The sequence below is a fragment of the Primulina huaijiensis genome, chromosome 9, assembly GCF_012295235.1.
Source record: "Primulina huaijiensis isolate GDHJ02 chromosome 9, ASM1229523v2, whole genome shotgun sequence".
In the NCBI taxonomy this organism is placed as follows: domain Eukaryota; kingdom Viridiplantae; phylum Streptophyta; class Magnoliopsida; order Lamiales; family Gesneriaceae; genus Primulina; species Primulina huaijiensis.
In genome coordinates, this window is record NC_133314.1 from 15634719 (window position 1) to 15661726 (window position 27008).

At 37.5% G+C, this 27008-nt stretch overlaps 1 protein-coding gene across 1 annotated transcript; it reads right to left on the reverse strand.

Moving 5' to 3' along the window:
- Positions 1 to 8518: 8518 nt before the first annotated feature.
- On the reverse strand, positions 8519 to 10038 carry LOC140984935 (uncharacterized). The gene is made up of 4 exons (XM_073452634.1): positions 9396 to 10038; positions 9232 to 9297; positions 8991 to 9043; positions 8519 to 8810 (listed from the first exon to the last, which is right to left on the reverse strand). The coding sequence occupies exons 1-3, from the start codon at positions 9888 to 9890 to the stop codon at positions 9038 to 9040; spliced, it is 567 nt and encodes a 188-aa protein (XP_073308735.1). The 5' UTR covers positions 9891 to 10038; the 3' UTR covers positions 8519 to 8810; positions 8991 to 9037.
- Positions 10039 to 27008: the final 16970 nt, after the last annotated feature.

The following is a 27008-nucleotide window of genomic DNA, read 5'->3' on the forward strand; positions in this document are numbered from 1 at the left end:
AGGAAGGGAACTCAACTTCTTAGCTCATTTTTGTCATTTCCATCATTCCCCAACCCATAAAACAAAAAAAAAAGCCTAGGGTTCTTAATTTTCTCCATAAATTCTCGCTTAGTCATCCATTTTCTTCTTAAATTAAAGGCAAATTCTTTAATTACCCAAGAAAGTGATCTTAGGTATGTATTTTGTTCCTCCTTTTCTTAGCTTATGTGATGAGAGTGCAGAGGTAGGTTGAATTATGATTTGGAATTGGGGAAGTATGAATATTGATGAAGGATTTCTCAAATTTTCAGCATAAAAACAACATAGAAACAAATCAATTATTGTTCCTTGGCTTGGTTGTAAGTGTAACTCATACTTTGATGCCCAAATGAAGCCTATGTATATATTGATAGTGAATTTGGTTTATAGCTTCTTCTAAATGTTAAGAATTGTTATGTTCATGTGTATACGTACCTAATAAGATTGAAGACAAGATATTTATGAATCTGACATTGTAAAGGAGCTCTAAGTCCAACATGTTTATCAAGTATTTGATAAAAAGTTTGAATAAATATGGATTAAATAGTAAAATGTTAACATAGTGTTAAATACTTAAAATGGGAAAGCCACAACGCATTGACATGGTAGTAAATATGATATGACTAACATTGAACTATGAAAGCCATATAATGATATTAATTATGTATAAAAACCATCCTTAATACATTGTTACTATATTAATCAAATATGGATGGTTTGAATGTTTTAAAGGAGGCTACTTTTCTTTTTCACGACTATGATATATTCACTTCGTTATTACACGAGTTTCACTTGCTGAGTTTTCGAAACTCATTTCTTTAGTTTCATATGGTGCATCTCCTAAAGGTTAGCATGATGCTTGTTTGTCGAGGTGGTGCGAAGCCATATGAATACTCCCATGTTGGAATGGTTGTACCAAGAAGATGATTTAGAAATATGATATGTTGTATTTACAAAACTGAAATGAATAGTGGAATGGTAGTACACATAGTTAGGTTACAATATGAAGAGTATGTTCATATTATAATGAATAAGTAGGTCATATTAGTGAATGAATTAGGAAAGTACTTTATAAACTCATGTGTGTACAAGCTGGTAAAGTTAATATTGATATTTGTTCATTTTGAGCTTCATGAATTATATTTTGTTTATTCTTGAATTAAAACAGGTTGTTAAGTCCATGATATGGGGAGATGTAGCCGAAATTTTTCAATGCAAGTCGATCATTCATGTCATATTTAGTAAAAGAAACTCATTTATATTCCGCATGCATTTTTAAATAATTATTATATACATGTTTAAGTCTAAGGTGTCACAAAAAGAATCCAAGTGTTTCTTCTATAAAAAGAAAGGACACGTGAAAAAGGATTGAACAAAATTTAAGCATTGAGTTGATTAAAAAAAAAAAAGTTTCCCATTTCATTTGTTTATTATGAATATAATATTATTAATACGATTTATAAAACTTGGTGGATTGACTCTGGTTCTACAATCCATTCACAAATATCTTGCATAGTATGCAAAATCTAAGGAAGATAATAAAATGTGAGTGGAGAAGCGGAGAATCTATTTGGGAAATAAGATGTGTTCACTTATGGAGGCTATAGAGACTTGCAATTTGATTTTGAATTGTAATTTTGTTTTGGTTTTAGAGAAAACATTATATTTTCCATGTTTTTCTAGAAATCTAATTTCAATTCTTGATGGATACTCATTTCAATTTTTAGATAATTCTATGAATTTATATTATAAATCCAATCTTGTTGGGAAATGCACAATGATTGATGGTCTTTTTTCCATTGTTTTACAAAATGATAGCAATATCACTATGCATGTTCACGCATGAATTAAAAGAAGTGTTACAAATGAGGATCCATCTATATTGTGACACGGAAGATTGAGACATTTCTCCATAGAGAGAATTAAGATATTTGTAAATGATGAAGTAATTAGTACTTTAGATTTTACTAATTTCGATATTTGTGTGAATTGTATTAAGGGAAAGTAGACCAAAAAATCTAAAAAAGGTGTCGAGGAATACCAAATTGTTAGAGATCATACATTCAGATATATGTTGTTGGACATGGATATGCATGGTCTGGATTATTTCATCTCTTTCATTGATTATTAATCACAATATATGTATATCTACTTGCTTCATAATATATCGAAGCGTTGGATGCCTTTAAGATTTTTAAGACTGAAGTAGAGAAACAATGTGAAAAAAAATTAAGATCGTGATTAGTGATATATGTGGTGAATATTATGGTAGATACATTGAGAATGGACAAGCCCATGGTACATTTGTGAAGTTTCTTCAAAAAAATGATAGTGTTGCCTAATACACTATGCCTGGTTCCCTAACCAAAATGGCGTTGTTGAATGAAGAAATCAAACTTTAATGGACATGGTTAGGAGTATACAGAGCAACTCAAAACTTGTTGAGTCCTCGCGGAATGAAGCTCTTAAAACGACAATATATATATTAAATCGAGTTCTAACCAAGGTTGTCCCAAAGATGCCATTTGAATTATGGAAAGGCTGGAAACCGAGTTTGCAACATATACGCATTTGGGGATACACATATGAAGTTAGAGTTTATAGTCCACCAGGGAAAAAAAATAGACCCAAGAACTACAAATGAATATTTCATCGGGTATGCTGAAAAATCGAAATGGTATAAATTCTATTGTCTATCAAATAACACTAGAATCATGGAATAAGAATGCAAAGTTTATTGAAAAAAATTTGTTAGTGGGAGTGATAATTCACAAGATATAATTGTTGAGAAAGATCACATTGATGATCAACCTTCTTAACTAAGTGATCCATTGGCTTTCCTTCGCATCCCTCAAGTCCCAACGACTATCAGACAACTCATTATTGAGAATCCATAAATTGTTGATCAAGAAATCGAACAAAATGTTCCTCAAGATGACAACTAAAGAAGATAGACTAGCAAAAGAAAATCAAAAAGATCTCGTGTCTACATTGTACATCAGACTAGAAAAAGAAAATCAAAAAGATCTCGTGTCTATATTGTACATCTACAAGAATCAGACTTTAAAATTGAAGCCGAAAACGATCTTGGATAGTTATAGTGAATCAAAATTATGGTACAATGCTATTGAAGAATAAATGAATTCTATGGCATCGAATGAAGTCTGGGATCTTGTTCAGTTTCCCGATGGTCCAAAAACCATTGGATATAATTGGGTATTGAAAACAAAGAAAGACTCATTGGGCAACATTAAAGATATAAAACAAGGCTTGTTGCTAAAAGATTCACTCAAAGAGAAGTAATTGAATAAAAGAAGACATTTTCTCTTGTCTCTAAGAAAGATTAAATTCATATAATTATGACAATAGTTGCACATTTTAATTTAGATTTGCAACAAATGAATGTGAAAACAACATTTATCGAGGTGATCTAGAGGAAGCGGTTTACATTAAACAACTAGAAAAAGTTTTCCTCTAGTGATGGTGAATACTTTGTATGCAAGCATAAGAAATTCATATATAGAGTGGAACAAGCTTTCTATCAATGGTATTTGAAATTTCATGATGTAATCTCTTCATTTAGTTTTGTAGAGAACATCATGAAAACAATGTATATACCAAAAGGTCAATACGAGAAATATTTTTTTTGTATTCTGTATATGAATGATATATATTAATTTCAACCAATGATAAGGGTTTTCTATACGAGGTAAAACAATTTCTATCTAAAAACTTTGATATAAGGATATGAGTTACACATCTTATATCATTGACATTAAGATACATAGAAATAGATCTCAAGAGATCTTAGGATTATCTCATGAGACCTATATCAACAAAGTTTTAGACAGATTTCAGGTTAAGGATTGTTCACCAAATGTAGCTCCCGTTGTAAAGGGTGATAAATTTAATTTGGATCAATGCTTGAAAAAATATCTTTAAAAGGGAACAAATGAACAACATTCCTTATTTTTATGTTGTCGGAAGCTTGATATATGCTAAAATTTGTGCTAGACCTCACATTGCATTTATATTTAGAATGCTAGGAGATATCATGTATAGTAATTCAAGTATAGACCAATGGAAAATTGCAAATAAAGTGATGAAGTACCTTTAAGAGACCAAAAACTACATGTTTATATTTAGATGAACTGAGAATTTGGAAGTGATTGACTATTCTTATTCGGACTACACTGGTTGCATTAATTCAAGAAAATCACTTCAGGTATGTTTTCTTGATATCCGATAGAATTGTATCTTGGAGAAGTGCAAAACAATCTTTGAATGATACTTCCACCATAGAGACCGAGTTTGTATCTTGTTTTAAAACCACCCACATGACGCATGGATGAAAAGCTTCATTTCAGGGTTTAGAATCGTGGATTCTATTTCTAGGCCATTGGAGATGTATTATGAAAACTCAGTTGTTGTGTCTGTGGTTAAGAATTAAAAAAATATGGGAGTCAAATAAACATCAAGTACTAAGCCATAAGAGAATATGTTAAAGATAATACATCGATTATCAAACACATTAGTACTGAATGGATGATTGTTGATCCTTTGAATAAAGTCATGCTGCCAAGTAAATTTAAAGATCATGTAGAAAGGTTTCTCTGTGCAAATTTTGTTGTAAGAATAATTCAGTTATAAATGAAACTCTATTATGATATTTCCTCATTTTGTTTTATTGTGTATACACATTCATTGGTTTGAAAAATATCAATAAAGTTGTACCTTGAATAAACCTTATTCATTAAGTTAAATTGTTCGAGAAACATGATACATGAAAGATAATACTCATCTTTAGGGACCTATCACCATGATTTGTGTATTTTATTTACTCCTTTAGTGAACGATGCTGTATATATGAGCCAAGTGAGAGAATGTTAGAAAATTTTTAATTTGGTACCAAATCTTGTCCTATGAAGTGACCCATGAGATAATTATTAGAGTAGGTCTCTTGTGAGACGGTCTCACGAATCTTTATCTGTGAGACGGGTCAACCCTACCGATATTCACAACAAAAAATAACACTCGTAGCATAAAAAGTAATACTTTTTCATGGATTACTCAAATAAAAGATTCGTCTTACAAAATACGACCCGTGAGACCGTCTCACACAAGTTTTTGCCAAATTATTAATATTTAATTATGCACAACTTTATCTTATCTAATGACCATATATTTTTAAAGATTTAGATGTGCAAAATTCTATCTGGATAAGTTTGCCATATTTCGGAAAGAAAAAATATATCATATTGATAAAGTACAATCAATTCAAATTTTCTCGATGATGCTAACGAATTACCTATAAATAGTGGTGTTTCGGATCCATAAGAACACACTCCTTCAAGAATTATTTACATGATCTATAGTGAGATTTAGAATGCTTAGAAGTCTCTCAAGCATAGAAGATCATTCAAGTGTTGTTAGAAGGAGATCTCCAAGTTTAAGGAGGTTCTTTAAAGTTCAATGATTGGAGTTTCCAACCAATCTATTTTCCGCATTCACTATCATGTTAGTAAATTGTAAACATGAGTAAGTTCTTATAGTTTGATGATATCGTTTCTGGAGTGGGTGATAATGAGATGAATATACCAGGAAGGAATTGATGGGACAGTGGAGGAAGATACAAACATCTCAGCATCAAACACAGGCTGCAAATATGCCGAAAGATCAGCACCGCAGGGTTGGGAGGAGGGAAAAGAGAGATCTAATTGTGGTGTGGAGACTGAGCCTTTAGAAAATGTCAGGAAGAGTGGAAAATGTGTTGTAAGTGAGGATGACTCTAGAAAGAAATTAGGGCAAGAAAGAGATATAAAGGAAAGACAGATTCCATAATACCAACATAACGAGAGATGAAAAGCTTCGAGGAAGAATGATCAAAACAAAGATATTCACTTTGAGTTATGATACATGGTTGAGACTTATATTCAAGTTTATATGTGGTGTACGGATGCAACGAGCCGCAGTCAGGGACGGAGCCACCCCAAAGGCTGGGGTGGGCTCCAGTCCTGGATCAAAAAACAAAAAAAATAGTAATAATGGTATATATGTAATTTTTACCTATATTAAAATTTTGTTCAGCTCATAAAATAATTATATTTAATCTTATCCCACTAAAATTATCTTCAACTCATTTAATCATAAGAAGAATCAAATTACTCTATGAACTGCAGTTTTGGAAGCAAAGACTTGGAGCTGAAAAGGGTTATATGGCGGAGGACCTCGATTGAGTTAGCACAATGTGAAATGATTGTTTTTTGCTACTTAATTGGTTTATTCCATTGATTATGCAGAAAGATTCAAAATGTGACTTTGTTGAGTTTGCAGTTATTTTTTAGCTTATATAGTGATGAAGTCATAGAAGATTAGATTTTCGTTATGTATAGAGCTTGAGACTAACTTCCGTATGATGTATATTTTTAGTTGTTTCTGGATTTTTTATTTTTCTTTGAAGTAAAATTATGTTAAATTTGTTTATGTGCAGAAGTTAATAAGTGATTCATTAATGATTTGTCAAGTGACTGCGATATATTATTTTGAGTTAATTTGAGTTTTCGAAACTATTAAATTTTTTTACAAGGATTTTAGTAAAGTGAAATGCTTATGTGGTTGTCTTAATGTTATTAAATTCTCAATATGTGTTCATTCCTCCTATGTAGGTGCTTGGATGTTATTAATTATCGAAGTTAGTTTTGATGCATATTTAAAATGTTTGGTGATAGCTTCTACACTTTTCATTGGTGGTGGTCTTCTCTTCCTAGATATGTGCTGCTAAAATTTGATTTTATTAAAATATTCATTTTAGAAATCAATAATCGACGAGTTTTATTCAATGAAAAATCACATTACACATCTTTAGTAGCTTATATTTAGTTCATGTTACTATTGTTTATCAAATTATTCAGCCCAATGTCAAAAATTTTTCTGGCCACAGTCAATGAAGCCCGGGTGGCCCAATTTTTTTTTAAAATTTATATGTAAATTTTGTATAATTTTGGATTAATATGATATTAGCTTGGGTAGATCAATTTAAAATATTAAAAGATTCTAGAGTTTAAAATTCTAACCCGGATAGAGCTATTTTCCTGGCTGGATGTAACCAAGGGTAGCATAGACATCCGAAAACTCGTAGGTGGACGACCAAATAATTTTTCAAATTTCGATTTGGGCAATGCGATTGATGAGATAGGGCAAATGGAGACAATGTGAGGTAGAGACGCATGAAGAGTTAGACTTGTTTCATTGTGTAGTGAGGTAAGAGATACCGTGCGAAGATAAATAAAGTTTTTAAGGGCAACAAATTCATTGCCATCATCAGTGTGTAGAGATAAAACAAAATGTATTTTGGTATAATGATCAACAAATATCACGTCGTATGTGTAACCGTCCATGGAGAGGTACGAATATGGGAAAAATTAATTCAAGTGGGGATTAAGAAGTAAAAGTAAAGTAATGAATTTATAGATGACATTTATGATTTCAAGTGGGGATGATTTCAAGTGGGGATTTCAAATACATTTGTTTTCAATATATATATATATATAAAATAAAACAATATTTTTTATAAATATATACTGTTTTGTTATGTTGTCCATTAATCGTGCTCGTCTTTGTGCTCACATATGAAAAAAGACAGAAGACAACATTAACCATATGCAAAATCGAAAAGAAGATGACAAATTTACTCCCTCATTCTTATATAACAAATCTTACCACATTATATTACTTGACAGAGTTGTTAAGAAGATGTTTACCTTGTAACAGAATATAGAACCAAACAAGGTGTAAATTCGACCGGGGATGCATGAAAGCCACCTCATCCACAGAGATTCATCAAATCTTTCGACACCATTTTCACCGCTTTCAGATCAACACGAAATCGACAGTGTTAAAGAAAAACATAACAACATGGGAGGCATGTTGATTACTTGCAGAATTTATGGTACCTAATTGGCCTTGCGAGATTAAAAACTTAGGCTAATAGAAAGGGTGTTTAGCAGGAATGTGAACATAAACCGTAAATACAGCAAGGGCCATATCATCCTATCTATGATGACAGGATGATGAAAGAAAATTAATAAACCATGAAAGCTTATTAAAATCCTGCCATTATTGAAATAACTAAGTAAGAAAATTCAATAAGATCTTTCACTGTCGGTTGGTGTTCTTCGGTCCAATCTTTAACTATGCGAATTTTTGTGAAGATTGGTGAGACGCGAGAAAGTGCCGGAGTAATATACAACCACGGAATTCGGAATAAAACAACATATTTTATTGTATTGTATGAACTTCTGATAGTGGACAGGTTGGAGAAAAGTATATCCTCAGACAACAAGGAGTAGAGAAAGACCGATGGTGTTTCCCCGAGTGAGTTTAATATCAGAATGAAACTACATAATGCACTAGATCGTCTCCCAGAGTCCCAAGTCGAGTTTGGAGGGTTTTGAAGCACATCACATACTCAAGATTTGAACTTTTCAAAACAAAAACACAGCCACCTAAATAAGATGCTGCATTTCAATAAAGGTTATTGAACTCATTCATGCATGAAAAAGCATCCAAAATTACACATACCTTTTGCATCAATAAAAGAGAAGTCTATATTAAGCCCCTAAATTCTAGATAATGCTCTGAACTATGCAACGTAAAGATATTTCCGGTTACTATCAACCTATACTACTAGCTCTATGTCCCCTACCTTTGCCCACAAAATGTACCTCATCCGGGTTAGTCACAGTGAATCACATGCTTCACAACCTCCATAATTTTTGGCACCAAATCCAACTCTGCATGATACAATGTCAACACTCAACTTCGCATGAATTAACATCCAGTATAAGTTACAACATTTCGAATGAACAAAACTTAACAGAATCCCAAAATTCACTGTAAAAATCATAACGATAAGAACCATCATGCACACCAATCCATGCATGGATCCACACATTTGATGGATGAAAGTTTACCCTTTTGCCATGGCATCAAATGTCTAAATTTATCTGCCACGATGCATTTATTTCTGCAAGTAAGACAATATCACGTTATCATCTTCCAAATTTACCCCAAATACATCCATATCTCTCAAAATAATCCTAAACATAAACATTGACCCACAAATTATGAACTGAATAAATGCTCAATCATGGACAAAAACTACTCATTCCCACGTAACAGAAACAAATAAAAATGACATCAGACGGTTCATACCGAAGCATCATGAATCCTATATGAGTCCGCTGCAACTCCCACCAAATACAGTCCAGGGTACAGGTTCTGTAAAACGAAATCAACAGATATCACATATAAACATCCGGTATAGCAAAATTCCACTTTCTACATCACATACAAAAATAAATTTAGTACACTCGTACATCGAGCTGTTTCTGAATATTCTTAGGCCATTTTCTTGGCCTGCGGGCGGGCCTCGACCCCGTTAAAGCATAAACATCCTCCTCGATTTCTTCCCTCGACAGCGAAATCCAGAGCTTCATCGTCTTCTCCTTCCTCTCCAGACCACCACCACCCTGCTGCCCTCCATCCAACAAACCCCTCACCCTCTGCAAATTCACGCTGTTACCAACCCCTTCGTTCCTCAAATCACCAAAATTACCAAAGTCCCCGGCACAAATTTCTTTCTTCTGAAAAGGCACCGCTTTCACGACTCCCTTTCGCGGCCTCAAGTTCCAGGGCTTGCCCTCCTCCCCATTCTGCTCATCCGAGTCGTTCCGAGTCGGTGTCACGGAAACAGCGGGCCGCTGATCGGGAGAGTCGCGGCGCCGGTAGGAGGACGAAGTTTTCTGAGCCCATTTTAGTTGCGGCATGGACAAGTTGCGCAGTGGCTGTGATTTTGACGGTGCCGTAGCCATAAGCCGCGCAATCGCATGAAAAAATTTACCCTTTCTCAGTTTTTCGTACACTTCTTGCTCAAAAGGACATGGAGACCAAAACAAAGTGTGTGAGGAGAGCAATGGAAACAGAGGTATTGAAATAGTTTGTGAAATAGGCAAACGGCACAGGTATTAACATTTTTCCTGGAATATGGTAGAAATAATAACTGTTTTTTTTTCCCTTTAAATTAAAAAATCAAGAGCTGAAGTTTTTGGATAGTTTTTAACCATTTTTCTCTTAATAATTATGTTTATTTCAAATTCATGATAATCATACACATGAAATTGATTTTGATACATATTGTGATATCAAACGTTCGTCGTTTTACCAAAAAATAGAGTGAACGGTAATGATGCTCAATATTGATGTTACCTATATTTTATCGGGTTCAATCTGGTGAGCCTAGTCTTCAAATCTTCAACGCTCGGGTTGACAGTTAGGATGGGTATGCACACATGAACAAAAAGTTAAGGGTGTTGCTGGAATTGTTTCTGATGCGACCCTCTAATGTTTAAGCTAGTGTCCATATAAGAAAAACATGAGCAAAAGTGTAGTAGAGTATTGATGAGCGAAAATGGTGTGTGAATGAATAGAACCGTAAAACATACTTAGGTAATTAAAGATGTTGGAGGTCAGTTATTTATGGGAGAATAACTCCAATTAGGAAAGTTTCACTGGAGTGATGATTTGTTGCCGAATTTATGCTGATCTATATCAAATATTGTGATGGGATCGGTTCTGGGTACCTGCGAGGGTGCTTCAAACACAATATTTTCAATGAGTTGCAATAGTTCGTGTTCTAAGATTGTAAACACCGATAAATTAAATCGATTTTGGTTTTAAACCAAGCGAAAAATACTCGAAGTAATCCTTTGTTAAGAAATCTGATCAGTTTAAAGCTTTTAGCTTGTGTAAACTGAATAACTGAAATAAAGGAGATCAGTTCGAGCTTGTATCACTTCAATTATGGTGAGAACTAAACTGATATCAGCTGAACTGATCAAATCGGTTTTAAAGTAATAATTAAACAGTTAAAGACACAAGATATGTTTATAGATGTTCGAAGACTTCAACCGCTCCTACGTCACCCCTTCTACCACCTCGGGTAGGTTCCACTAAAAGACTTTTGTTTTATACAACACCTTGTACAAACCCACTCAACTTAGAACTTACGCTACTGCCTAACTGAACTCCTAGCCTAGACTGAAAACAACACCTTTCAGTCAACACTTGTTTAACGTCTATGTGTAAAAGACTACATACACAAGTTTAATGTCTTTGTGCAAGACTCACTCAGCTATTCAATAAGCTTAACTTTCTATATTTGTGAGTGATTGTGTGTGCGTGTGTGAGAACTGATCTATGAATACAACACGAAAGTGTTCTCACACACTGAGAGAATTGTGCTTCTAATCTAAGCTGATAACACGTTGAAGTGTTCCCTCAAATCTGGGCTGGTTGCTTCTTGTAAGCTGATATAAGTTGAGTGTGCCCTATCTTCTTCCACACACTTATTTTTCTCCCTTGTATCTTCTCTCTTATTTTTGCAACACCACCTATGTGTTGATGGTCTTGATCGTGCGTATATAGGTCAATGTAACCGTACATCAAGACTTATCAAATATGTTCGTTGCAGTTTGAATCTGTTCCTCGAAATTTGTGTCTTGTCCTTTCTGACATCAATTCTGGAACGTGTCGACTTTAAGCTCTCCTAAAACGTTCATTACTGTCCTTTGATTGGACAATTACTTTTATACCCTTGTCCAAAGCTGGATTCCACTTAGATAAGCTTGTCTTATTCTGTAAACTGATCTGCTCCTAACTGATGCTCTGAACTGGTCTTGAGCTGGTCTGGTGGAATCATTTGGCTCGTCAGCTGAACTGGTTTCAGTGATTTAGTTGAACTAGTCAGCTGGGCTCTTCATCAATTGAACTCTTCATCAGCTGATCGGGCTTCTGAAGGTTTTCTGCTGATCAACCTATCAGCTGAACAATCAGTGAAACCGGTCTTTGCTATTTCAGTTTGACTAGTTCTGTTTGGGAAATCATTTGGAACTTTCAGTTTGTGTCTCGATAGCTTCAGTTTTGGCTCGATAACTGATCAGTTCGAAGCATGATCAGTTTCAGCTTTTTGCGCACTTAGGAAAATTCGTTAGAAACAAAATAACAAGTTTTATTAACATCAAAATCAAGATTACGAACATGAAATTTTCCAACATATTGACAGATTTTTTTTTATAATGAGATTTTCCTATTTGAGTGAGATTCGCATGCATATTCCGAGATTATAAGGATTCCAAATATTTGCTTCCGAACATAGTGGAATTTCTTTCTGCGCGGCTTAGATAAGGCCAACGGGTCACGAATACCAAACACTTGGGTCTGCCTATCTACGGCCTAATCCGAGCATTAAATATTCCCTAGCCGGGAGCTGGGAATCATTTCCAACTCTTTATGGAGGAAGAACGGTGATGGTTAGTGCTCTTACTTGCTCAAGCATTTCAATAGCTCAGGAAATAGGGTTGGTCGGGCTTCAACTAGGGTCTATGGCTATATCAGGCTTAGTGTCATGATCCGTGACTGGAGCACATAACAACAACGTTGTTTAAAAATTTATCTTTGAAACAATAAGCCTAATATTACAGTATACACTCAAACCGGTTTTTTCATAAATGAGCATTGTATTTACAATGAAACAAATGAGAAACGCGTAAAGTGAGGAAGCAATTACAATTGAACTAAAAGAAGAACTAAACAAATGCGTGATTATTTTGCTTGATCCTTATCATCAGCTACAAAACATTTCCTGTTCTTACTCGCTTAATTGTTCTCCGTTCTTATCTAGGGAATGAGAGTAAATGAGGTTGTTGCATATTTTCCGCTCGCAAGCGCACGGTTATCAAGTTTTAATATATGGAAGTAGAGTATCATTCCCACAAGGAGTGTAAAGTAAAAAATATATCAATGATTGTAATTAAAATAGTCTAGACTTTATTTAAAAAAATCAAAAGATAGTTTATAATCAATTCAATAACGAATCATGTAATTCTTAGCACGCTGTTGAAATTCAGTGAGTAAATCAATCTAGAGATATGATTTTGTCTGGTCTCCCCTATGCTAAATTAAAATTGACTAACATATCATTTAATCGCATCATGTTTATTAACCAAGAACTTGCAATTTTTCTATTCCTTTTTTCAAGTGGTAAATAGAACTGTATTATCTCTTACTGATTTTAATATATCTATTCAAAATCACGTAACAAATAATATATGCAAACAAGGTTCTTTTTATGGATTCATCAGAGTTATATGTCTTTTGCACATTATAAACATCTGACGATGTTGTGAAAACCCGCATTTCCAGCAGTAGCTAGCAGATAGCATTTAGCAGAAGCTAGCAGAAGCTAACAATTCCAGTAGCAACAGATATTTCAGAAGCTGGTATTTTTCCAGCAGATAGAATCCAGCAGCAGAAGAGTTCAGTAGCGCGAGATTCCAGCACACAGCTACTGATTCTGCTTATGACTTGTAATTGAAGTATTAAACATGGAATAAAGGCTGTTAATGGCACATCATGACAGTTTATGACCATTAATTGGGAGGCTAACAGTCATAATTTGGCCTATAAATAACACCCTCAAGTCTCTGAAATGGTGTTACCCAATCTTGAGTTATCACTTGAAATTCGAGCTAAAAGAGTACCTATTTTCGAGCTGTAAAATCCAGTAGCGAGAACAAGCAGATTCCAGACTTCAACACCCGAAACGTCTAGCAAATTACTGTAAGTGGACTTATGTATAAATATCTTGAAACAAGTTTGATGACTTCTGTTTTGAAGCAAAGTATATATATTTTTTATTTCTGATATCTGATTTTTGAAACACTGAACCTAGTGAACTAATGGTAGGAATATATATTTTGAACATACTGAATTCTGATTACTGATTAATGGCCTCACCCCTTAGAGGAGAGAATATATAGGGGACTTATATCAGTTTAGCCATGAAATTCACAAACGTGCTCAGTGCTTACTTGCTAAATTTCTGATTTCTGTTCTGAATATTGATTCCTGAATACTGATTCATGTTCTGAAAATAAGAGTTCTGTATATTATTTGTATTATTGTTTCTGTTGAAAATGATTTCGAAAACTGGGAGTTATTCCCGCCCCCGCTTACTGAGTGACGACCGTATCACTCACCCACCAAACCCATCTCATATAAGAACGAGGAAGAACTGTTAGAAGAAGAAGGGCAGAACCAGTTCTGAGACTGGTGAAGAAGACTGTTATTTCTCAGTTCTAGTTTATGTTTTCCGCTGCATCTGTTAAGACGTTATTGTGTTTGGTTTTACATTTTCGCTGTAAAACATTAGTATTTAACTTTGTATCAGACAATGAATATTCAGTATTATGAATAAAAGACTTGTTTCTGAATTTTGTACTTCTGAGACTTGTTGTTTTCGAATGTAAATTTGAGAGCAACGCCGATGTCGACCAACCCCATCCCTGGGGCGTGACATTGATGTGGTATCAGAGCAAATCATCATAATCTGGGGAGGAGGAACTAGAAATAATAAGTTTTGATAGACTTCTGAAAATAAGTTCTGATAAACTAATGTAATAGACTTTTGAAAATAAACTACTGTAATAAACTTCTGAAAATAAACTACTGTAATAGACTACTGAAACGATAGACTAGCTACGTACAGTTGAAAACAAAATTCAGTAGACAAAACAAGCAGGCCGAGAAACAGTAGTGTCAAAACCAGTAGTATGAAACCAGAACCAGTAGATGGAAACCAGTAGGTCTGAATGCAGAAGACTGGGTCATTAGACCAGGAATGCAGTAGATTGATTCAAATAGTGCTGGAAAGCAGCAGACCTGATTGCAGTAGAAAGTGAATTCCAGCAGGCGCATACAGTAGACCTTGAAAATTGTATGGAAGTTGAGTTGTTTTTCGCACAAACTTCAAACGGCCATAACTTTGATCCAGGAGGAATTTTGACTATTAAAAGATACCGTTGGAAAGCTCTCGACGAGAAGAACCTAACCTAGAACCATTCAATTGTTCTAGTACCGCCGGCGAACCTCAAATTCCTTCGTTTATATAGTGATATCATCATTTTCGTGAAATTTTCTAATTTTTTGAAACTTTGAGGAATTTTCATTACCAAACGGCTCAGTATTTTTGCACCAAATTTGGTACACTTCATTTTCATGATATGAAGGATTTTTAGTAAATTTTTAATGTGATTCTAAGACCAAAAATTTTTGAGCTATTTTCTTCTATTATTTGTTATAGGCTGTACTGATTCTTTTCATTCCAGTAATTGTCTATAACTCGACCTGTACTGTTGAGATCATTTCTGAACCTTGACTCTTATGTTTTGGATGTAGGATATGGCTGACTAAAGTAGCTACATTAAGAGCTTAGAGAAGAAGATAGAGAAACTCAAGGAACATAACTACTGCTTAGAGCTGGACAAAGATGAATTACAGCGTAGAGAAAAACACTTAAGACATGATGTTCAATGCTATGCTCACTATCTGCATGAGGCAGAAGAAAGGAATAGGAAAGCTCAAGAAGAGTTCGAAACCTTTCAAGAGACCGTTGCAGAGTTAATCGAGTTATAGAATCACTTGGTTGAGAAGATCCAAGTGCTTAAGGATCAAAATCACCAACTTGTGCACCATCATAATCAGTATAGTGAGCAGACTGATGCTCAGATTCAAGAGTTACATAACACTGTTGAAGTTCTTAATGACTAGAATGCAGTCCTGCATGGTCATATTGAACATCTAGAAACAGTAATAGCCAACCATGAAGACGAATCCGAGGAGGATCCCGAAGAAAAAGAAGGAGTCGAAGAGGATCCTATGGAATTGGGATTAGGAGAAGTGATAGATTAGACCATCAGTAGTAGTTTCTTTGTAATAACATTTGTTCCATTTCCATTTCTGTTAGCATTTTCGAATTTCGGTTGTAATTGCACTTTCGTGAAAAATCAATAAAATTTATTTCTATCCATTGGTTTCATATTTAAATTTTGAGCAATTACTCAATCATTTTGCTTATTTTGTTTAGTCCATATTCTGCCAAGAAGTTAGGAGTTAAGCCTGATAACCTAGAATAACCATATAGAGTAGCAACTCCTGCAAATCGGATTTTAGAAACTCGCACTCTATATCGAGATATTAGTGTTTTTATAGAAAATCAGAATTTCAAGGCAAATCTAATCCAACTAAACATGGTGGAATTCAATGTAATTTTTGGAATGGATTGGTTAGCCAAGAATCATGCTTTGGTATACTATCATGGAAAGATAGTAACCATCCAAGCTCCACATCAAGAGAAAATTTTATTTCATGGTAAGACAAGAGAACAGAAGACTCTTCTTTCTGCTTCTCAAACTTGGAAAGCCATGAAAAGTGGAGAAGAAGTTTACCTAGCTACGTTAAGTGAGGTAAAGGAAGAAACCACACTTACAGTAGAAGAGATTCCGGTAGTACAAGAGTTTCCGGATGTCTTTCCTGAAGAACTCCCTGGCACAATTCCCGATTTCGAAGTGGAATTTGAGATTAATTTAGTGCCCAATGCTACACCATTTCAAAAGCGCCGTACCGAATGGCTCCAGCAGAGTTGAAAGAACTCAAAGAACAACTTCAAGAATTGTTGGATAAGAAGCAAATCCGACCAAGCGCATCTCCATGGGGAGCTTCTGTTCTATTTGTGAAGAAGAAGGACGGAAGCATGAGATTGTGTATTGATTACAGGGAACTGAATAAAATCACAATCATGAATAAGTACCCACTTCCAAGGATAGATGACCTGTTTGACCAAATCAAGGGAGCTACAGTCTATTCCAAGCTCGACTTAAGGTCAGGCTACCATTAACTAAAGGTCAAAACAAATGATATTCCGAAGACAGCCTTCAGAACAAGGTATGGACACTATGAGTTCATGGCAATGCCGTTCGGATTAACAAACGCTCCGGAATTCTTCATGGATCTCATGAACAAGGTGTTCAAACCGTTTCTTGACAAGTTTGTTGTGGAATTCATCGACGATATTCTAGTATATTCTTCACGTGAGGAAGACAACAAAGAACATCTTCGTCTCACCATCCAGACGCTGAGAGAAAATAAACTGTACGCAAAGTTCAAGAAGTGAGAATTCTGGCTAGAGAGCGTCACATTCTTGGGACACATAATATCAGCAGCAGGAGTAGTTGTGGACCCTAAGAAAGTAGAAGCAATCTCAGATTGACCTAGACCAAAGAATGTGACAGAAATTCAAAGCTTCTTGGGATTAGCGGGCTATTACCGAAAATTTGTTGAAGGATTCTCTTCAATAGCCATACCTCTCTCCAAGCTCACACAGAAGAACTCTAAATTTCAATTGAATGAAGATTGTGAGAAAAGCTTCGAGACTTTGAAGAAGAACCTTACCTCCACGCTAGTGTTGGTATTACCTATGGAAGGCAAAGACTTCACCATCTACAGTGATGCATCTAAAAGAGGTTTAGGATGTGTACTCATGCAAGAGGAAAGGGTGATTGAATATGTAAGGCCTGAGATTAAGCACTGTAATTAGACATTAATTCGGTGACAGAAGTGTGAAGAAAGAATATTTTAGGGGCTAAAGTGGCCAGAACTTGTGGCGCATATGCGCCGAGGAGAGGCGCGCATATGCGCGGAGCAGTAGCCGCGAGACAGAACTTCTCGCGCATATGCGCGGAAACGGGACGCGCATATGCGCGAGAAGATGGGAAGCTAAGTGCGAGAACAGAGATTCTCGCGCATATGCACGAAGATGGGACGCGCATATGCGCGAGCAGCCATTATGCGGGACAGAACTTCTCGCGCATATGCGCGAAGACAGAGCGCGCATATGCGCGAGCAGCTGCATTGGCGCCGAGATAGTAGGTCTCGCGCATATGCACCGGTGCTGGACGCGCATATGCGCGAGACGTGCAGCACAAAGAAGTGAGCCACATATCTTGCCGTGCATTTAAATATGTTAATCTTCATTTCCAGCTTTAGATTCCAGCAATAACCGAAGGAAAAGCTCCATAGAATCCTCAAACCTCCGTTTATATTAGAACTATGATTTGACAAGACCCGGCTACCCGATTTTTCATCCGAGCTCATTTCCGTACTCCTCTCGTCAAGAACTTAACAAGGATGCAAGTTTTATTGATTTCCAGAATGGTTCAGAATTTATGTGTTGGAAGAATTATTAATTGATTCATACTATGTGTTTTTGAGATATTGGTAATTGTATAATCGAAACCGGATCGAAGAACAGATACGTATACAATTGTTATGATTTTCAGATTATCTTTGATTAAGATGGTACAGATTTTGAGAGTTAAGGCTTATATTTGTTGATGAGTATGCATTGTGAGATTGGTATCGATTGATATTGTTGTGCCAGTATTTCGAGATTGTGCCGTTATGCCGTTGAAACATACTTCGATTGAGATTTCTTGTTTGGAGTTGTATTTTGATATTAGCTATCAAATATCCTTTCCAGATTTGGTAGTGAAAGCTTCGAATTCAAGACTTCGACTTCGTCAGACCGACAAAAGAAAAGTATAAATCAATGTTAAATCGGGAATGATAACTCGTGTAAGATGTAACTTGAGTTTCCCTAAAACCACATACTTACTTGTTATTGTTTTGATACAATTGAATTCCTTGCATGTGTATGCTTGATCTATTGATTTATAGAAAGGCTTTAGAATAGAAGACATATATTGTGATAGAGTTATTGGCAGAGGTGTCAGGTCACTGGACGTTTGGGTTATATCGATGTGCTTAGGAGACAGATCAGTCCTTATTGTAGATTACTCGATATAGTGTGCCGAAGTTCAGGAATAGGAACGTACCGCCACCTCGAGAGGAGAGTAGGTGGGAGATTTGTTACGTTCTTATTCAGACCAAGATCCCTAGACTAGATAAGAGTCGATAAGAATTGACTTAGATTCGAGTCAAATATTAAGAGTTAAAGAGTTTGATTTACAAATTTGTATTGGTTATATTTCATAGATTATGATACATGTCATTGATATATGCTATATGCTTTTGTACATGATTATATAAAATGCATGTATACATTGCTTATACTGGGAATATACTTCTCACCGGAGTTATCCGGCTGTTGTTGTGTTTGTATGTGTGCATGACAACAGGTGAGACATGATCAGGGTCGAGAAGAGGATGACAGATCAAGATTAGAGTAGTGATTCGGACTTAGAGATAGATCTAGTTGTTCACTACTTAATATGTAGTTGAGAAACACTAGTGTATGAATTTCCTTTAAACATGTTTTGTATTTTAAATCATGTTGTAGATATTGAACTGGATTTTGTTCAATAAATCAGAGAAAGCATAACTTATTGTAGTATTTTCAACACTTGTTATGATGGGCTTGCCTTTAAAAAAAAAATTAGACCTAGTTATATAATTGATCCATATAATCCCAAGAATGATTAAGAAATGAATTAGCGTCTGGGTCCCCACATCAGGTGGTATCAGAGCAGCAGGTTCTTGAGACTTAGATAGAATCAGAGCTGTAAGATGGAAGCGAGTGAGCGGGGTAGATTGATTTTCTTTCTTGCTTCTATGATATGAAAGCATGATTTACTGCTTTAATAAGTACATGTTTACCTGATTATGTCATTTGATTGGAAACGTGTATTATTGGAGAATGAATTAGAACCGATTCTTGATCAGAGGAGGACTGAGACAGATTTGTTAGATTTGATTACCAATCATTTTGATAATCATATATGCCTCCTCGAAGAATTCCAGAACAGGGTACGTAGTACTTCAAATAATCCGATGGATGTTACTGCGACACCCATGGAAACACTGTTGAAAAGATTTCAATCGTTCAAACCGCTGACTTTGAAAGGCACTATGAACTCTATTTACTGCGAAAGTTGGCTGGATGATATTGAGATGTTATTTGATTCACTTGACTATACAGATGAGCGTAGAGTCAAACTGATAGGGCACCCAGTTACACGAGGTCGCAAAAAGTTGGTGGCTCATGACAAAGAGAGCTTTGGAGCATTGAGGTACGACTATTACGTGGAATATCTTTAAGGCTAAATTTTATCAACGATTTTTCCCAGTGTCGTACAGAAAGGACAAGGGTGCAGAGTTTGCTAACCTGAGACAGGGTCCTTTGAGTATTGAAGAATACGTGGCCAAGTTCTCTACCTTGCTACGTTTTGCTCCTCATGTTGCTGAGAATGATGAAGCAGTGGCTGATCAGTTCATTAATGGGCTGAATCCTGACATATTTACATTGGTTAATACGGGGCGACCGAATAACTTTGCTGATGCCCTGAACAGAGCAAAAGGAGCTGAAGCGGGTTTGATTAAATAGCGAGAAACTTCATATGTTGCTCAGACACAGAGACGGCAACAACCTCTAGTTCAGTTCCAGCAACCCCCTCCCAGATTTGATAGTGGCAGTAGCAACAGTGGAAAGAAAGATAATCTGAAAGCCCGAGGGAAACAGTTTAAAAAATCTGGAAGTAGTTCATCTAGTTCCAGTGGCTCACGACAGACTTGTTCTGGACAGAGTTATACAGGGGTCTATTGCAGAACATGTGAAGAAAGACATCCTACAGAGCAATGTCGAGGAGTATTTGGTATTTGCAACATCTGTAGACAGCCAGGACATTTTTCCAAAGTCTGTCCCCAGCAAGGTTCCCAAAGATCCCAGGGAGCAGAATCATCTGGATCAGTGGCTCAGGCTGATAGACGATCATCTGCTGTTCACTCTTTCCAGCCATCACCTGCCCAGTCACAGCCAAGGCCAGGAGGAAGCCAGACTGTTAGCCAACTCCCGAGACAGCAGGCCAGAGTGTTTGCCTTGACTGAAGAACAGGCCCATGAAGCACCTGATGATGTAGTTGTAGGTAACTGTTCCCTTTGTGGTTATCCTGCATATGTATTGATTGATACTGGTGCATCCCATACATTTATCTCTGAGCGCTTCGTATTGATGCATGCTTTGTCTGTTGAGTCTTTATCTGCTGTAGTATCTATTTCTTCACCTTTGGGGAAAGGTCTTGTAATGCCCGAGATTTTATCCTGTTAATCTGAGACTATTTATTGATATGATTATAGATGGAGCACGTCGAACTTGGATTGGAGGTATTGAGTTGTAATTATGTGCGAGGACAGAAGGTCTCGCGCATATGCGCGCCCACCGCGCGACTGGTGGGCGCGCATATGCGCGAGCTGTGTGATTCCAAAATGTGTCGAGACGAAGGTCTCGCGCATATGCGCGACAAGAGGCGTGCATATGCGCGAGTTGTCCAGAGTATTGGGCGCATATGCGCCGAGAAGGGGCACACATATGCGCCAGCAGATTACATTGTTGTATGCCGAGACAGTAGGTCTCGCGCATATGCGCCGGTTGAGGTCGCGCATATGCGCGAGACGTGCAGAATGAAAAATAAGCCAAGTGTCCTTGCCATGCATATAACATGTAATCTCCCATTATCCCTTCATTCAGAGCTAGACCACCGAAGGAATCCATGGGAGGACTCTCAAATTTTCTTCAAGCTTAAGAAATTGATTTCACACAAGCCAATCCTCCGATTTTCGATCCGAGACTAGATTCGTGCTCCTCTCATCAAGAGCTATCTAAGGATGTAAGTATTGTTCATTTCCAGCATGTTTCAAAATCTATATGTTGGAGGAATTGTGATTTTATTAGAGATTTAGGTTCTTGAGTAGCTAGAGATCATAACGCCGTAAACAGATCGATTATCGGATGTCGTATGCAATTTGTATGAAATTCCAGCATGTATTGAGTGGAAAGTATGCAGATTTTCAGAGTTTGAAATGTTTATGATATTGATTATGAATTGTGATTTAGTATCGATTGTTGTTGAGTTGATCGGTATCGCAAGATTACGCCGTTATGCCGTCGAATTGTATCGAGATTTGATATTGAACCGTACTAGTATTGGTTGGAGTTGGAGATTGATCTTGTGATATTTGACATTGCCATTTCAGATTTATATTGACAAGATTCGACTTCAAGATTTCGATCACGATAAAGACTGAACAACGGAAGGTATAATTCATGTTGATTCGGGGAGATATAACTCGAATTAGATCTGATTTGAGTTTCCCAAAATCACATACTAGATTGTTATCTTTTTATATGTTGATGCTTTGTTTATAGATTTATATTCAAGCATTTAAGATAGGAGAGTCATTGGCAGACTTGCCAAGCTAGACGTTCGGTGATATCGACGCATAGGAGCAGAATTGACTCCGATTGTAGACATTCGATACAGACATGACCGAAGTCTAGGAATAAGACGTACCGTCACCCCGATTGGGAGGGTAGGTGGCAGACTGTGACGTCTTATTCACACCGGGATCCCTAGAGTTAGAGTCGAGTCGAGTCAAGATATGATTTCGATTTCATTTGCATGCTGATATTGATTTGGTTTCATAGATTATGGAACCTATTGCCATTGATTCTATTCCTGATAGCATGCTTCATGATTTATATTGTGTATATGCATGTGTACATGTTTTATACTGGGATTTGTTCTCACCGGAGTTTCCGGCTGTTGTTGTGTCTGTATGTGTGCATAACAACAGGTGGGGCAGGATCAGGGTCGAGACGAGGATGATTGAGAGGTGATAGCGTGGTGATCACGGGCGTAGCAGAAGAAACTAGTTGTTGTATTAGACATGTATTAATACTTTTAAACACTAGTTTGATTGTATGAACGAAACAAGACATGTATTTGCTTTTCATGAAATGCAATAAAGCCTATGTATGTGTAGTATGTTAAAAGCAAAAATTTTGACCCACATTTTCTAACAAAGATCCAATTAATCCCAAAGATAATCGAGTTAGAGCCCGGGTCCCCACAACAGGTGGTATCAGAGCGATAGATCCTTTAGATTGAAATATAATAGAATGAGCAGTAGGTTCTGTATAGACTGAGATAGAAGAGAGTGAGCGGGGTAGATCGAGTCGTCTTCCTTGCTTATATCATGCTAGCACACGTCATGATGTATTGCTTTCCCTATGATATGTTGTATTGTTATCTGAGTTGATTACAGCATCTACTTGCCAAGACTGAATCAGAACCGATTCTGGATCAGAGGTATATGATCAGAGGAGGACTGAGACAGATTGTATAGACTGTATACTAATCCATTTGATAATCAGATATGCCTCCTCGACGAGTACCGCAACCAGTAGCAGGTAGGGCACCAGAACAAGGCAGTACATCCAATGATCCGATGGATGTGACCGCTACACCGATGGGGACTTTGTTAAAGAGATTTCAGTCATTCCGACCACCGACACTGAAGGGCACCGAAAATTCAGTTGAATGTGAAAGTTGGCTCGATGACATCGATGTTATTTGAATCTCTTGACTACACTGACGAGCGACGAGTTAAACTAATTGGGCATCAACTGCAAGAAGTTGCAAAGAACTGGTGGCTTACCACGAAAAGAGCCTTGGAGCATCGTGGCACAGAGATCACTTGGAAAGTTTTCAAAGCAGAGTTCTATCAACGATTCTTTCCCGTCTCCTACCGAAAAGACAAAGGTGCTGAATTTGCCAACCTGAGACAGGGACAGCTGAACATCGAGGAATATGTGGCTAAGTTCTCCACATTGCTCAGATTTGCTCCCCACGTTGCTGGGAATGACGAGGCCGTTGCGGATCAGTTTATCAATGGCCTGAATCCGGAGATATTCACCTTGGTGAACACGGGACGACCCAACAATTTTTCTGATGCCTTGAACAGAGCGGAGGGAGCAGAAGCCGGGTTGCTTAGGCAACGAAGCACTTTTTATACCACTCAGAATCCTAGACCACCCCAGCCCTCGGGTCAGTATCAGCAACCATCTCCCAGATTCGAGAGTGGTGGTAGCGGCAGCGGGAGGAAAGACAGTTTGAAAGTGAAGGGGAAACAGTTCAAGAAATCAGGGAGCAGTTCGTCGAGCTCCAGTGGGCCGAGACAGACAGAGTCGGGCCAGAGATCAGAGTATACAGGGGTTTACTGTAGTTCTTGTGGAGGTAGACATGCCACTGAACAGTGTCAGGGCGTGATGGGTCGCTGCAACATTTGCAGACAGCAGGGCCACTTCGCCAAGGTCTGTCCACAGAGAGGTGCACAGCAGACTCAGAGTGTAGGAGCATCTGGCTCTGTAGCTCAGCCTGAGAGGCAAGCTTCATCTGTTCATTCATTCCAGCCAGCCCCTACATCGACACAGCCCAGAGCTAGGGGTAGCCAGACGGTGGGCCAGCCGTCGAGACAGCAGGCTCGAGTGTTTGCGCTGACAGAAGAGCAGGCTCAGGATGCCCCTGATGACGTGATAGCAGGTAATTGTTCGCTTTGCGGTTATCCTGCTTATGTTCTGGTAGACACAGGTGCATCACATACATTCTTATCTGAGCGTTTTGCATTGACATATGCATTGCATATTGAGTCGTTGTCTACTGTAGTGTCTATCTCTTCTCTTTTGGGGACAGGGTTGATATCAGTGACATCTGTTAGATCATGTTTACTACAGTATGATGGGCATGAGATATATTTAGACTGTATTGTACTTGGGTTATCTGATTTTGATTGCATTATTGGTATTGACATGCTAACCAAGTACAGAGCGACAGTAGACTGTTTCCACAAGATTGTTATATTCAAACCAGAGATGGCTGAAGAGTGGAAGTTCTACGGCAAAGGGTCTAGAGCTAGGATTCCTTTGATTTCAGTATTGTCTATGACTCGATTACTCCAGACAGGAGCAGAAGGGTTCCTTGTCTATTCAGTAGATTTACTGAAATCGAGCCCAGCATTGGCAGATCTGCAGTAGTTTGCAAGTTTGCAGATGTGTTCCCCGATGAGATTCCGGAATAGCATCCAGTTAGAGAGATAGATTTTAGCATCGACCTAGTACCAGGTACGGTTCCTATTTCTCGAGCTCCTTATAGAATGGCACCGATAGAGTTGAAAGAATTGAAAGAACAGCTTAAAGATTTGCTGGCCAAGGGATATATCAGACCGAGTGTATCTCCTTGGGGCGCACCAGTGCTATTCGTGCGAAAGAGAGATGGTTCGATGAGATTGTGTATCGATTACCGGCAACTGAACAATGCAACAGTAAAGAACAAGTACTCATTGCCTCGCATCGACGATTTGTTTGATCAGTTGCAGGGATCCTCTGTCTATTCCAAGATCGATCTGAGATCTGGATATCACCAGCTGAGAGTTAGAGATGTTGATATACCGAAGACTGCATTCCGAACCAGGTATGGACATTTCGAGTTTATTGTCATGCCTTTTGGTTTAACGAATGCGCCAGCGGTGTTTATGAGTTTGATGAACCGTGTCTTTCAGAGGTATCTGGATGAGTTTGTGATTGTTTTTATAGATGATATTTTGGTTTACTCGAGAAATGAGACTGATCATGCTGAGCATTTGAGAATTGTATTGCAGACGTTAAGAAATGAGCAACTGTATGCTAAATTGTCAAAGTGTGAATTTTGGCTGAGACACGTTGTTTTCTTGGGTCATATTGTATCTGGAGACGGTATATCTGTCGATCCGAGCAAAATCGAGGCAGTGATTAGTTGGCCGAGACCGACTTCTGTACCAGAGATACGCAGTTTCATGGGTCTAGCAGGGTACTATCGACGATTTATTAAAGATTTCTCCAGTATTGCAAAACCGATTACTCAGTTGACACAGAAGAATACTCCATTTGTGTGGTCAGAAGCTTGTGAGTCGAGCTTCGTAGAGTTGAAGAATAGATTGACTAGTGCTCCAGTCCTGACGATACCTTCAGGTATGGGTGATTTCGTTGTATATTGTGATGCATCGCACAGAGGGTTAGGATGTGTTCTTATGCAGCGACAGCATGTTATTGCCTATGCTTCGAGACAGTTGAAGCCACACGAGACTCGATACCCAATTCATGATCTTGAATTGGCGGCTATCGTATTTGCACTGAAGATATGGCGACACTATCTGTATGGCGAGAAATTTGAGATCTACTCTGATCACAAAAGCCTGAAGTATCTATTTTCTCAATCAGAGTTGAACATGAGACAGCGTAGATGGCTCGATTTATTGAAGGATTTCAATTGTGAAATCAAATACTATCCAGGGAAATCGAATGCAGCAGCGGATGCTTTGAGTCGAAAGGTATGTTCCTTATCCTTGTCGACGATAGGTGTTTCGAATATGATAGAAGATTGTTGCTTTTCTGGATTAGCATTTGATACAGATAGTAGGCCGTTGCGACTTGCCCCTATTCAGTGTGAACCAGAATTGATTGTTCGCATCAAAGAGGCACAAAGAACCGATCAGAGTGTTCAGAATTCGATTGATATGGTCAGATCAGGACATATTTCTGAGTATCAGGTACGTGATCATGCTTTGTATGTGAATAACCGTCTTGTAGTGCCAGATGTTTCAGATTTGAAACAACAGATACTGTCAGAAGCGCACTGTAGTCGGTTCAGTATTCATCCTGGTGGCAGGAAGATGTACAATGATCTGAAAACACAATTCTGGTGGAAACAGATGAAGACAGATATTGCAGAGTTTGTGTCTAAGTGCTTGAATTGCCAACAGGTGAAGGCCGAAAGAAAGAAGCCCGGAGGGTTACTTCAGAGTTTAGCTATTCCTGAATGGAAATGGGATCACATTTCCATGGATTTCGTCACGAAGTTACCACGATCATCCCGAGGCTGCGATGCGATTTGGGTTGTGATAGATAGATTGACCAAATCCGCATGCTTCATTCCGTACAAGATGACGTACAGATATGATCAGATGGCCGAGATATATGTCCGAGAAGTGGTCAGATTACATGGTGTGCCGAAGTCGATCGTATCAGATCGTGATCCACGATTCACTTCACACTTTTGGCACAGTCTACAACAGGCTCTAGGTACGACTTTACACTTGAGTACTGCTTACCATCCCCAGACAGACGGACAGTCAGAGCGGACTATCCAGACTTTAGAAGATATGCTGAGAGCTGTAGTACTAGATTTTTGTACTAGTTGGCAAGATTC

Excerpts from the sequence above, each read along its gene's own strand:
- LOC140984935 (XM_073452634.1), bottom strand. The coding sequence starts at position 9,890 with ATGGCTACGGCACCGTCAAAATCACAGCCACTGCGCAACTTGTCCATG. Across the intron at positions 9,298-9,395 it reads ATATTCAGAAACAGCTCGAT|AACCTGTACCCTGGACTGTA; the intron begins GTACGAGTGTAC and ends TTCGTTTTACAG.